Genomic DNA, 13,502 nt, shown 5'->3' with positions numbered 1-13,502 from the left:
GAAAAAAAGGGAAAAACTACCAGAAAGAGACAAGGCGAGGTGGGTAGCCGGAAAACAGAACGAGACACGTTTTTCGAGCACTGATGAGTAGTGGGTCCACCGGAAAGTCAAGGATAGGCTCTAGATACCATGTTGAGAGAAATGGTAAATGGAGAGAACATATTCCTTGTGTATTGTAAAGCAAAAGATGTGTTTATATACAAAGGAGTGGGCCTAGGCCCCATAAAATAAAACTATATCTAACAAATATTAAACTATTAAATTATAATATATGCTATAGTAAGATAATATAATGTAATATAGTATAACACTAAACCAAAATTAATTTTTTGTGGCAATTAATTTATTATTTACCGGCCATATAAATGGTCATTATTTTTTTTACCAGCATTTAAATAAAGGCTGGTGTATCCAATATCGCTAATACTATTACTGACATTTATATAAAATGCTGGTAAAGATCTACTAAATTATCGGAAAAACTTATTTTTTTAGTGGCAATTCTAGTAGCCATTTTAAAGGCTATTAAAAGTTATTTTTTTTTAATTGTCTCCTTTACTTTAAATAATTTATTCCTATAATTTCCTTTTCTAAGTTCATAACTTATATACTTTTTTTTATCTCTACTCGATGTGGAATTTGTAAGATGAAGGTTGTCTTTTATTTATATATTTTTTAATTTATTTTTTTAATTGTCTTGTCTCTTAAGAAATGTGAGATTTATAAGATGAAAGTTGCTTTCTAATTATTTTATAAAACTATTGAATTTGGTAATAATAGGTGATTTGATACCAATTTAGAATAATGAATTAGGAGTCAACCCTATAAAATGAATCTGTAAGGTGATAGTTATTACTCATTTATATACTATTTAATTATATTATCTCTAATCGATATGGGACTTAAGTTTTTTCTAATAAATAATTGTCGCTAATAATAAACTTTAGTGTAATATAAATATATTTTTAGTGGCTATTATATATTAGCCATTAATATTTTTATATATGACGGCAATTAAATTATTGTTATTAAATAATTGTCGTTAATAATAAATTTTTTTATAGGGTAATATAAAGATATAAAAAAATTTATAAAAATAAATTATGAAAAATATTAAATTAAGATAAAAGTGACAATAAATAATCTAAAATGTTGGAATAATATTCCTCAATTATATTGGTTACCTTATAATTTTTCTTAATCTTATTAAATACCAATGCTAACATAAAAGCAACAATATTCAATACAAAATAGTAGATATTTATACGCACACTGACATCGATGAAAGAAAAAAAAAAAAAAAAAAAAAAACTAAACAAACACAAAAATAATTAATTACACGCGAAAATTCAAATTATATTTAAAAAAGGTTCAAAGAGACCTTGCATACACGCAGAAGACGAACACCCAGAAGAAGTTTCTTTGAACTGAGATCCCTTGTTATGTTCCAATGCTTCTTTTTGTCACTATAACCTTCAAGCCATGTTTCATATGAAGGATAATGGAGATACTTGGGGATATGGGGTGACCTTCCACCAAGTGGATCTGAAAATTCCATAATACCGCAGCAGCAATCATCTTTATCTCATTGAAGCTTATGTTCTTACCCAAACAACTTCTAGGTCCTGCATTGAAAGCGATGAACTTATAAGAGGGTACTTGAATGATCCCTCCTCCCTTAGAAATCCACCTCTCTGGTCTAAATTTCAAGCAATCATTTCCCCATATTTCCTCCATCCTTCCCATTGAGTATAGAGAGTATATAATCATGGTTTTTGCATCAATCCTATGACCACTTGGAAGCACATCAGATTTTAATGCACACTTGTGCTCCAAAGGCACTGGAGGATAAAGCCTCAAGGCTTCACTCACTGCTGCATGGAGGTAAACCAACTTGCCAAGCCCTTCCACACCTAAATCCTTCCAATTACCTTTAATTTGTGGCAAATTTTCTTGGATCTCTTCAAGAATCTTGGCTTCCACAGATGGGTGTGTTGCCACCAGCCAGAAAAACCAAGTGAGACCTGAACTAATGGTGTCTCTCCCAGCGGCAAGGAGATTTATTGCTGTGTCTCTCAGAAACTTGTCATCTACTTTCTCCTTTCCTGATTCATTATTCATAAGAACATTTAGCAAGCTATATTGCGAGTCATCTGCTTGGGTTCTACTTTGGCTTAGCATTTTGAATTTGGATGTGGTGATTTGTTCATACAACATTTGGTCAATGATTTCCTGGCTTTGTTTGTGCTTCTTCTCTATTCCAACTTGAAGCCATTTCAGCAGCTTCCGTAAACATCTTGGCATGATGTGTCTGTAAAGCAGGACATTCTCTATTTCTGTGAAGGCTTTCTCACCTGCAACTTCTGGGAATTCAATGGAAAGGCAATTAGGATCAAATCCTAGAACCACAGAGCAAATGTTGTCAAAGGTTAACCTTTGAAAAAGTTCTTGTAGGTCCACTTCCATTCCTGCTTTGCATGCATGATCAAGAACTGGAAGCAGACAACTCTCAATCTTTTTCTCAATGGTTTTGTGAGTGAACAACCGAAAACTTGGCTGTTTAAAAGCTGAATGAAGTATAGTTCTGTTATACTTCCATAGCTGGGAATCGGACCTAAAAATCCCATCTCCCAGCACCTCAAAAATGTCTCTAAAATCATCACCCTTCCCAAAGTTCTCAAACTTTGTGCTTGTGATGTGTTGCACATTCATAGGGTCGCTGGTGACAAAAATGTTCATGTTTAAAAACCAAGGTCCTTCAAACATGAAAGAACCTCTTTCTTGTTTCGAAAGAGAAGTGATATAATCAAAGATGGTGGGAACGTTGAGAAGAAGAGAAGGTAGCATCCCAAGAATGGGCCACTTGACAATTGGGGTATGCCTATTGAGCCTCCAATAGCGGATTACAACGAAAAGAAGAACCGCTACAAGGATTTCTCCAATCCCAAGCACAGCCATCAGTAGTTGTATGAAGGTTTTTTATGTGGCTTATAGGATGGTACGTGCAATGTACATGTTGTGATGAGGAGGCAGCATGTTACGGTATTTATAAGAGATTTTGTTGATTTGGACCATTGTAGAGGTCCAGCTTCTGTTCAGGTTCGATGCAAACAAAGGAAGGATACGGGAATTAACTAGGAAACAAAAGCAGTTGATATACATCATAGATCTTACTTTTATTTTATATACATGCAGCAGAATGATTTATTTACTGGAAAGTACGAATTAATTTCTTTTCGTGGAATCAATGAAAAATCAAATCATTAGTAAGTAACTTAAACTACCACTACTAGAAAAGGACTCATCAAAGTTGCTAATTCTACTAAAATCGATGTAGAAACAAAATATGGTGATATTTTTGTAATTATTTGAAAAATGTAAAGTAAATTTACATTGGTATTAAAGGAAAATGATGTAAATATTGAGTATTATACCTCGGCTTACTAGGGACCGATGTAGTACCGAAAACATGGTAACAACTTTGTAAATAGGAGAAAAAACATAAACATATCTACATCGGTTCACTTTATGACCGATGTAGTACTGAATAGCTTTCCCTCACCTATGCGCCATCTCCAAAGAAAGCCCCTGTGCCAACTCCAAAGAAAGCCTCCGTCCTTTCCAAAGACAGCCCTTTGCTTCCCATCGTTCTCCAAAGAAAGCCCTTTTGTTGTTCTAATTCTGATTCTGCGAGAACCTTCATCGTAAGCACCCAGACTCTTCTCAGACTGTGAAAAACATCATTATCGAAAACCCTAACTCCTGCGGGTATGTTGTTCTTTTTCCCTTTCAAACTTCTAATTCTACGAAAGCTTCTGATATTAGTGAAAGTTGAAGAGTTCATAACATTATTCTGGGTTGGACTGATAGTCATTTAATTTTTACTATTTCTTGTTTTCACATTCTCTCTAAATAATCCGTCTGGCACTGTTCAGTTTTAACAATTTGAACAATCGTTTATGTGAAACATATTAGTGAACCGGTTTGTATTGAACAATCATATATAAAAAATGTTCCTGTTCTTGTTTAATTGGGTAGCTATAGATGATGTTTCTATGATTCTATTCATTGTGCATTCTAACAATTGTCTAACTAGTTAAACTAAGGTAGAACAAAAGTTTTAAATTGAGTTAGGACTTATGAAGAACTCTAAAATCAGGGTACATAGAGAGAGAAAGCAGCAAGGATTATGACAACAGTAGCAGGCACTATCGTAGAAGTAAAAGTCACAGTAGAAGTAGGAGCAGGTGTAGAAGCCAGAGCCTGCAAGTTGGCATTGCAGGCAATGTAACATGTTCTAGTCCTTAGAGAGATGGAAGTAAGAGAATTTCTGCATATAGTAATCTAGCTAAACTTAAATATATGTATGGTGATTTAGGGGATACTAAAGGAGATCCCAACATGGAAATAATTCCTAGAAAAGATAGTGGAGGCGAAGAGGTTATTAGACTTGGTGGTTCTACATGGAAGTATTGAAAGTTATCATGGAATGCTTGTATCAAATGTTGGATGGATGAATTTCACGGAGAGAAAAATATTGGGTCTATCCCTTTTGTTACCTTTATCTTTTGGTTGACAGATGTTTTAGATTGGTGAATGCTATCTATATTGGCATTTATAGATAATGTATATTAGAATTTATTCCTGGTGTACTGAATTTCATGCTTTGTAATTGCAAGTTTTAGACTAAGATAATTTTATGTAGTCTAGAACTACAATGCTTACATTAATAGTTGAAACATGATATTTTACTATGTTCCCATACATATCAATAATTTAACAAACCATTAATTTACCCTGAAGTATCACTCTCAAATAATCCTTAAATTACTGAACTTGTTTAAAAAAAATTTAAAGTATTAGAAATCTTGCTATATAGTTACTTGAATTGGTAGTGGCATGAACATTTATATCTTGATCCTACATCCATCTTTGCATAATGTTTTCATGGGTGAGTAAAAGAGGGGGGTTGACAAATGTTTTCATGGGTGAGTAAAAGAGGGGGGTTGACAAGATTTAGAGTTGGATGTGAGTCTATGTGAGAGAGTCTATATGATCTTCTACCTTGGGCCCAGGGGATCTACAATGGGAATCCCCTAGATGAGGGGAAATCGTGCACAACTCTAGTGCCTGACTAACTTGTGATAGATTCCGTTCTGATGAGAATGGACCGCGTGTTGATTACACATAGTGTGGAAATCACTTTCTTGTCTATGTGCTCTTTGACTATTTCATATGTGCACTTTATGCAAAGTGAAAGGGTACCACTTGCATTTAGAGATAAAAGCATACAAGTGTAACGACCCACCCTAGGCCGTCACATCAATAACCAACCAAAATAAAATAATATAAAATAAAGAAAATAGAGCAAAAGTCAGCTACGCTAGAGTGTAAATATATAATAACATATAAATTGTTTCCAAAATATATAACATAATCTTTTATAACAGAGTCATCATCCTTAGTAAAGTTATACAGTAATCCAAAAAGATAATGTAATTACAATGTCATGAAAACATCAAAATAAGACACCCTAGGTGCTGGTCAAGCTCTAAACCTAGCCACTTCTCAAAGCAGCTATCCAAAAGACTCTTTGCTATCCCAAAGCCTCATACCTGATCTGCTCCCCCACATAGTGAGATCATCACAGTCCACATCATGGAAATATAAGGGTTAGCACATATAAAACCAACCATAGTATATCATAATAAAATATCAATAAACAGATATTTATCCACAGTATTTATCCAGACCAACAAGTCATTTTCAAGCTAAATATAGACCAACCCAAAATATAATGTATACACGTCCATGCCAATGTATACATATTTTATGATAATAAAATAATCCATAACCAATGTATACAATCCATACCATATGTATACATTTTCCACATCCAAAACAAAGTCACACCACTGTATAATCCATGATGTAACCAACACATCCAAACCAAATGTTGGCCTGAACACCATCCAAACCAAGTGTTGATACGGTGAAACATGTCATCAACCCATGTCCCACACCTAACCTCTCATGGAAAATATACAGTTGGATTACGTCGTCACGTAACCCTGGTGAGGCCACCTCAACCATCGGTATGACTCGGCCTAGACCCATACCGGTAGCAAATAGAATACTTAGAGGAGTACTTCAGAATCCACCTAACATCTGAAGTGGTTTATCATATAATCTTTGGAAAAGTTCCACATTGGAATCCTCACCATGGGATTCCCAAATTCCATATTTTTCCAAAGATTATATCCTGATCTCACCAAGAGATCTATCCATACCATAACCTTACTCCTTTAAGTCCTATTTACTTTTCCAAACCACATACACATAGCATATTCCATAATTAAACATAACCATAACCATGCCAATTTGTCAATATAATAGTAATATAATTAATTAAATATTTAAAACAACCATCAATTGATCCAAATTATACTATGTGAAATGAAAATCTTCACATAAAGTAGCATATTAAAATTATACTATTCCTATCATGTTCATATGTACTAGATTAATTTTATAAGCACTACCCTTGGATAAACCTGAACTGAAATTCGGGCAGAACCTCCTCCTCTCTTTTCCTTAGCTAAGAACCGAAACTCGGGCAGAATCTCCACCTCTTTCCTTAAACAAGAACCGAAACTCGGGCAGAATCTCCACCTCTTTCCTTAAACAAGGACAGAAACTCGGGCAGAATCTCCTCCTCTCCCTCTTCTTTTCTCTCCCCTGGCAGAACCTCCTCTACTGGATTCCTCTTTCTCTCTCTTCTTTTCTTTTCTCCTCTTCTCTCTTTCTTTCTCTCTCTCCTTTTTCTCTCTCTCTCCTCTTTCTCTCTCTAGGATTCTCTTCTCTTCAGTTATAATTTTTCACCCCCTGCCTCCTATTTATAGGCAACCTGAGTCAACCGGAACGACCGTACTGAATTCGGAACGGCCCGTTCCGAATCCTTCATATGTATGCAAATTTTTGAACTGGAACGGCCCGTTCTAAATTTGGAACGGCCCGTTGCCAAAAAGCAGAACGGCCCGTTGCCAAAAAGCAGAACGGCCCGTTCTAAGACTCATCCAGAATGGCCCGTTCTCCTTCCGGAACGGCCAGTGCTCCTTCCAGAACGGCCCGTTCCAAAATCAGAACAGCCCGTTCTCCTTTTGGAACGGCCCGTTCTGGGCCCGTTCTCAATCTTTAAACTTAGTTTCTTTTTGGTGCTTGGAACGGCCCGTTCCGCTTTCGGAACAGCCCGTTTCGAGTTACCCAAACACCCTCTATCTTTAAGAAAATTTACGAAAATGCCCTTGATAAAAAAAAATTGGGTATTACAATTCTCCCCAACAACAAATATTTTCGTTCTCGAAAATTCACTTACTTAAAAAGAGATATGGGTATTGATCCTTCATCCTATCTTCCAACTCCCAAGTGGCTTCATTAGTAACCTCATCCCAAATAATCTTTACCAAATTGATAGATTTACTCCGTAACTGTTTAACTTTCTTATCTACCACTGAAACTGGCTATTTCTCAAAAGTTAAATTCTCCTTAACTTGTACTGCCTCTGATTCCAAGACATGACTTGGATCGTGAATATACTTCCTCAGTTGTGAAACATGGAACACATCATGCAGATTAGAAAGGAATGGAGGTAATGCAATCTGATATGCCACTGGTCCAATCCTCTTGAGAATTTGATACGACCCAATAAACTTAGGATTCAACTTCTTAGCTTGTACTGCCTCTGATACCAAGACATGACTTGGATCGTGAATATACTTCCTCAGTTGTGAAACATGGAACACATCATGCAGATTAGAAAGGAATGGAGGTAATGCAATCTGATATGCCACTGGTCCAATCCTCTTGAGAATTTGATACGACCCAATAAACTTAGGATTCAACTTCTTAGCTTTGATAGCTCTTCCCACACCTGTGGTAGGAGTTACCTTCAAAAACACATGTTCTCCCTCTGAAAACTCGAAAGGTTTCCTCTTCTTGTCTGCATAAGACTTTTGTCGACTCTGAGCAGCTGTCATTCTTTCTTGAATTTGTTTCACCTTTTCAGTAGTCTGTAAGATGATCTCTGGTCCCACCATCACTGATTCTCCCTCTTTAAACCAACACAAAGGTGTTCGACACTTTCTCCCATACAGAGCCTCAAAAGGTTCCATTCCTATACTTGCGTGAAAACTGTTATTATAAGTGAACTCAACCAAAGGTAAGATTTCTTCCCAACTCCCTAAATGATCCAAAATACAAGCCCTCAACAAGTCCTCCAAAGATTGGATAGTCCTCTCAAACTGCCCATCAGTCTGTTGGTGATAAGCAGAACTGAGTCTTAACTTAGTCCCTAATGCCTGATGCAAACTTTGCCAAAATCGAGAAGTAAAACGAGGATCCCTATCAGAGATGATATTGGAGGGCACGCCATGTAATCTAACAATCTCCTTAATATACAATTGAGTTAACTTTTCCAAGGACCACTTTATATTCACTGGAAGGAAATGAGCACACTTAGTTAATCTATCCACGATCACCCAAATAGAATCACAATTCTTAGCAGACCTTGGTAATCCAACAACAAAATTCATGGTTATACTATCCCATTTCCATTTTGGCACTTCCATCATTTGTAAAAAACCTCCTGGTTTTTGATGTTCTACTTTAGCTTTCTGACACACAATGCAAGATGCAACATACTCGGCTATCTCCCTCTTCATACCATTCCACCAAAACGTTTTCTTCAAATCTTGATACATTTTTGTCATACCCGGATGTACATTTAACTTGCTTTTATGACCTTCCTCAAGTATCAACTTTTTCAACTCTTTATCTTGTGGAATACAAATTCTACCCTTGTACCTCAAGATTCCATCCATATCTTGTTCAAATCCTTCAGCTTTCTCAGAACCCAACAACTCTCTAACCTTATTCAAACCCGTATCCTGAACTTGTTTTTGTTTCACCATTTCCAAGAAATCACTAGTTATGGTAGTCATGCCACAACTAATAAAATCTGAGGCAAGCACAATATTAAGATTCATATCCCTGAATTTTTCTATCAACTCCATTTCTTTAACCATCATGTAAGACATATGAAGAGATTTTCTACTCAAAGCATCTGCCGCCACATTCGCTTTACCTGGATGGTACATTAACTGAAAGTCATAATCTTTCAAAAACTCAATCCACCTCCTTTGCCTCATATTTAACTCTTTCTGATCAAACAAATATTTCAGACTTTTGTGATCACTGAACACATCAAACTTTGCTCCATAGAGATAATGCCTCCAAATTTTCAAAGCAAAAACCACCGCAACCAACTCTAAATCATGCGTAGGATAATTCCGTTCATGAGTCTTTAACTGCCTAGATGCATAGGCCACAACCTGTTTATCTTGCATAAGAACACATCCTAGACCTTGATGAGATGCATCACAATAAACCTCAAAAGATTTATTAGGATCTGGCAGAATCAACACTGGAGACGAAGTCAACTTTTCCTTTAACTCTTGAAAACTCTTTTCACACTCCTCCGTCCATATAAAAGGATGATCCTTCCTAGTCAGCTGTGTCAAAGGCATAACTACTTTAGAAAATCCTCCTATGAATCTTCTATAATAGCCAGCCAATCCCACAAAACCTCTAACTTCAGTAACTGATTTTGGACGCTCCCACCTCAGAATCGCTTCCACCTTAGTAGGATCAACTGCAATTCCTTGTGCAGAAATCACATGACCCAAGAACTTAACTTTAGATAACCAAAACTCACATTTTGACAACTTTGCAAATAATTGTTTCTCCTTCAATACTGGCAAAACTATCATCAAATGTTCTCTATGTTCCTCCATAGATCTAGAATAAACCAGAATATCATCAATAAACACCACCACAAACTTATCTAGAAAGGGTCTGAAAATCCTGTTCATATAATCCATGAAAATAGCTGGAGCATTCGTCACTCCAAAAGGCATGACAACATACTCATAATGGTCATACCGAGTCCTGAAAGCAGTCTTTGGTATGTCCTCCTCCTTTACCCGAATCTGGTGATACCAAGACCTTAAATCAATCTTGGAGAAAACAGTAGCTCCCCTTAACTGATCCATCAAATCATCTATTCTTGGCAATGGATATTTATTCTTGATTGTCAATTTATTTAACTGTCTGTAATCCACACATAACCTCACACCACCATCCTTCTTCTTTACCAATAACACTGGTGCTCCCCACGGAGATACACTAGGTCTGATCATCTGCTTCTCCAAAAGTTTTTCAACCTGCTTCTTCAATTCAGATAACTCCGCTGGTGCCATTCTATAAGGAGAAATAGACACTGGTCCCGCCCCTGGTATAAGATCAATACTAAACTCTAACTCTCGCTTTGGTGGTAATCCCGGAACATCATCCGGAAAAACCTCTGGAAATTCTCTAACAACATCAATACTATTCAACAACTTTTCATTCTCTATACTAATAAAAGATAAGATCATAAACCCAAGAGCTCCACCCTTCAACAACCCATCCACCTGTCCACTAGAAATAAATCTCTCATGTTCAACAGTAGGAAAGATTAATCTCTTCTCTGAACAATCTATCAAAATCCTATTGGCAGAAAGCCAATCCATCCCTAAAATTACATCCAAATCGGATAGAGGTAAACAAAATAAATTCACTTTATAACAACGCCCTTCCACCTCCACTGGACATCTCAAACAAACCTCAGAAGTCAAAATAGACCCTGAAGCTGGGGTAGAAACAACTAGATCCACACACAAAGAACTCACAACTAAATTTAATCTTGCCACACATTCATGAGAAATAAAGGAATGTGAAGCACCAGAATCAAATAGAATAGAAATATCATTACCATCAACTTTGCCCTTTCCCTTTACCAGCTCAGATGACGTTTCAGCTTCAACACCTGTTAAAGTAAAAACACGACCTGCTGCAGTAGGCCGATCCACTTTCTGGTTCTCTCTAGCTGGAATATTTCTGACAATGCAATCTTTAGCCATGTGACCCACCTTACCACATTTAAAACACATATAGTTCTTTGTAGGACAGTCCCTCATCATATGTGGGCCTCCACATGTGTAACATCTAATACTCTGAACAGCTCCTGTAGTAGTAGTCCTCATTGGTTTCTTATTAGCATTTTCAATTTGAAACTGAGATGGTCTCTTTTGAGGATGTTTCCCCCTCCCAAATCCAGATGATCCCTCTGGACCCTTTGCCACTCTATTTCCTCCTTCAAATCTCTCAACTGTTTTTGCCTTTTCAACTAGAACTGGGAACTCCACAATCCCCATAGGAACAATAGTCTTTTCCAGCTCATATCTTAAACCTTCACTGAACTTCCTGCATCTCTAGGCTTCAGTGATAGCTTGAGAATAGTACCTAGCCAAGTGTTCAAACTTGACCACATACTCTTGTACAGACATATTCCCTTGTTGCAGTCTTAAAAATTCAGCTTCCTTAGCATATCTGGCGTTATCTGGAAAATATTTTTCTAGGAATACCTTTTTGAAATTTTCCCAATTTATCGCCTCCCCTCTAGCTTCCATCATAGCTTGAGCACTGATGTTGTGTATTTTACTCGTATTTTAGCACTTTAATTCACAAGAATTCATAGCATAATCATGCATATCTTTCATGTTTTTAATAAATTTTTATATCATTTTCCTGTTTTATGCTTTTCTTGGTATGTGTTGTGTTTTCTCTAAGCAGGATCAAGATTTAAGAATTAAAGAGGAAATGCTGAGCTACAGGGAAAATCACGGCCGTGATACTAAATCACGCCCGTGATTCACCAGAGAAAATCACGGCCGTGACTCCCAATCACACCCGTGAACGCCACTGACCCTTCATAGATGTGCTCCAGAGGAGATCACGGTCGTGATTCTCAGTCACGGCCGTGATTCACTTCGCGTCCCAGCTTTTTAAGTTTTATGTTTTATTTTTATTTTATCTTTGTAATTTTTATCTTGGTAGTTTTACCTTTTTACCCTTTTAGGTTATAAATTAGATGAGGTTAGCCTAGAACAGGGGATTTTTGTTTCGGAGACAGTTTTTTTAGTTTTTGACACTTGGAGAAGGCTGGGCGCCTGTGCCATCGACTCTAAGGTTTGCTTTTCTTTTATTCTTCTTTTCTTGGAGAACTACTATGAACTCCTGTGAGTAGTTTCCCTTTTTCTGGGATCAGGGCTTAGCCTCTGAGAACCTCTTTATTAATGCATTATTCAGTTTCTTAATTTTATTCCAATTCTTGATTTGTTCTTTTATATTTTATATATGAACTTTAACATTATTGTTTTCATAATAACATTAATTAAGGATGAACTGAGAGGAGAACTTGATTATAATTATGATAAACAATTAATCTTAATTTTCATAATCATAGATAATTAGGGATGAACTGAGAGGAGAACCTAATTATCGGAACCTAAAGGAACAGACTTGAGTGTTAAATCACGAGAGTTGATTTAAGCTTTCGAGGAGTAATAGATTAACAAAGATCTTAATGGGTGTCGCCACCGGCCCGAAACGGGGCTTTCGGCATTCGCGAAGACGGTCGAGCTCGCTTTTATTTTAGTTTTGAAAATGTATTGGATTATTAGAACGACTTGTTCTCAAACTGAGACCTTGTCGATCTTATCCAATTTATTTATTAAATGTCTCACCAATCCATATTAATCCCAAGCGGGACCCTCCATGGATTAGTGGTTTTCGCAAAAGGAGGGTTCGTGGAGTCGCCACCAATGTTTTACTCAAAACATTGGAAAAAGGGATAAGGCAATTGATTTTATAAATCAACTTTGGCCATTACAACCAGAGTTGGGTAAGGGAGTCGGTTACGCGTGGGGAAGGTGTTAGCACCCCACAGCGCCCCTTTCGGGTTCCCTATGACAGATTATTTCTAAAATAATAGCGTAAAATTACTAAATTACCCCTATTTATTATAAGCGATTATAAATTAACTATCTACATGATGACAGTTTAAATATGCACACAGAAAGCAGTAAAAGGAAGGATTTAAGAAGAAACCTCTTGAAGCGTGCTTTTATATATTGAGTAAAACTGGGAAGCTTTTTGGCGTTCCCTCGCTCTACAAGCTCGCTCGCTCCTTCCTAAAAACTTTTGACTATGGAAATCCGGAGGATTTCCCTTCGACTAGGTTCGAATCTCCAAGCTAAGTGCTCGGAATTCCAAAACTTCGTCGGATCGACTCCTAGAGAGGTTCCTAAGGCAGAGCACTGCTCAAAAACCCCAGAACACTCAATAAGAGAGTCAAGAAATGGTTGAAAAGTGTGTATTGACGTCAAATGACGCCATATTTATAGGAAATAGGAGCAATACGGGCGCTGGGGTCAATACGGCCCGTATTGAGAATTTGTTCTTCAATACGGCCGTATTGAACTCAATACGGCCGTATTGAAGTTCACAAATCTTCAATACGGCCGTATTGAGTCCAGTACGGCCGTATTGAAGTTCAAAACTTC

The 13,502-nt window shown here is 36.8% G+C and overlaps 1 protein-coding gene and 1 long non-coding RNA gene across 2 annotated transcripts; one reads left to right on the top strand and one right to left on the bottom strand.

The window, feature by feature from the left end:
• Positions 1 to 240: 240 nt before the first annotated feature.
• LOC109792473 (alkane hydroxylase MAH1) lies at positions 241 to 3,267 on the bottom strand. The gene has a single exon (XM_020351889.3). The coding sequence runs from the start codon at positions 2,956 to 2,958 to the stop codon at positions 1,441 to 1,443; it is 1,518 nt and encodes a 505-aa protein (XP_020207478.1). The 5' UTR covers positions 2,959 to 3,267; the 3' UTR covers positions 241 to 1,440.
• Positions 3,268 to 3,482: 215 nt separating this feature from the next.
• LOC145956815 (uncharacterized) lies at positions 3,483 to 12,254 on the top strand. Its single transcript, XR_014433078.1, has 2 exons — positions 3,483 to 3,768; positions 11,731 to 12,254. It is a non-coding gene; the product is annotated as an uncharacterized LOC145956815 (long non-coding RNA).
• The last annotated feature ends 1,248 nt before the right edge of the window (positions 12,255 to 13,502 follow it).

This window comes from Cajanus cajan, chromosome 4 (genome assembly GCF_000230855.2).
Source record: "Cajanus cajan strain Asha chromosome 4, NIPB_CcT2T_4, whole genome shotgun sequence".
In the NCBI taxonomy this organism is placed as follows: Eukaryota; Viridiplantae; Streptophyta; class Magnoliopsida; order Fabales; family Fabaceae; genus Cajanus; species Cajanus cajan.
This window is presented reverse-complemented; position numbering and strand designations above follow the sequence as displayed.

Bases quoted from the DNA above. Each gene is read 5' to 3' on its own strand.
- LOC109792473 (XM_020351889.3), bottom strand. From the start codon at position 2,958: ATGGCTGTGCTTGGGATTGGAGAAATCCTTGTAGCGGTTCTTCTTTTC.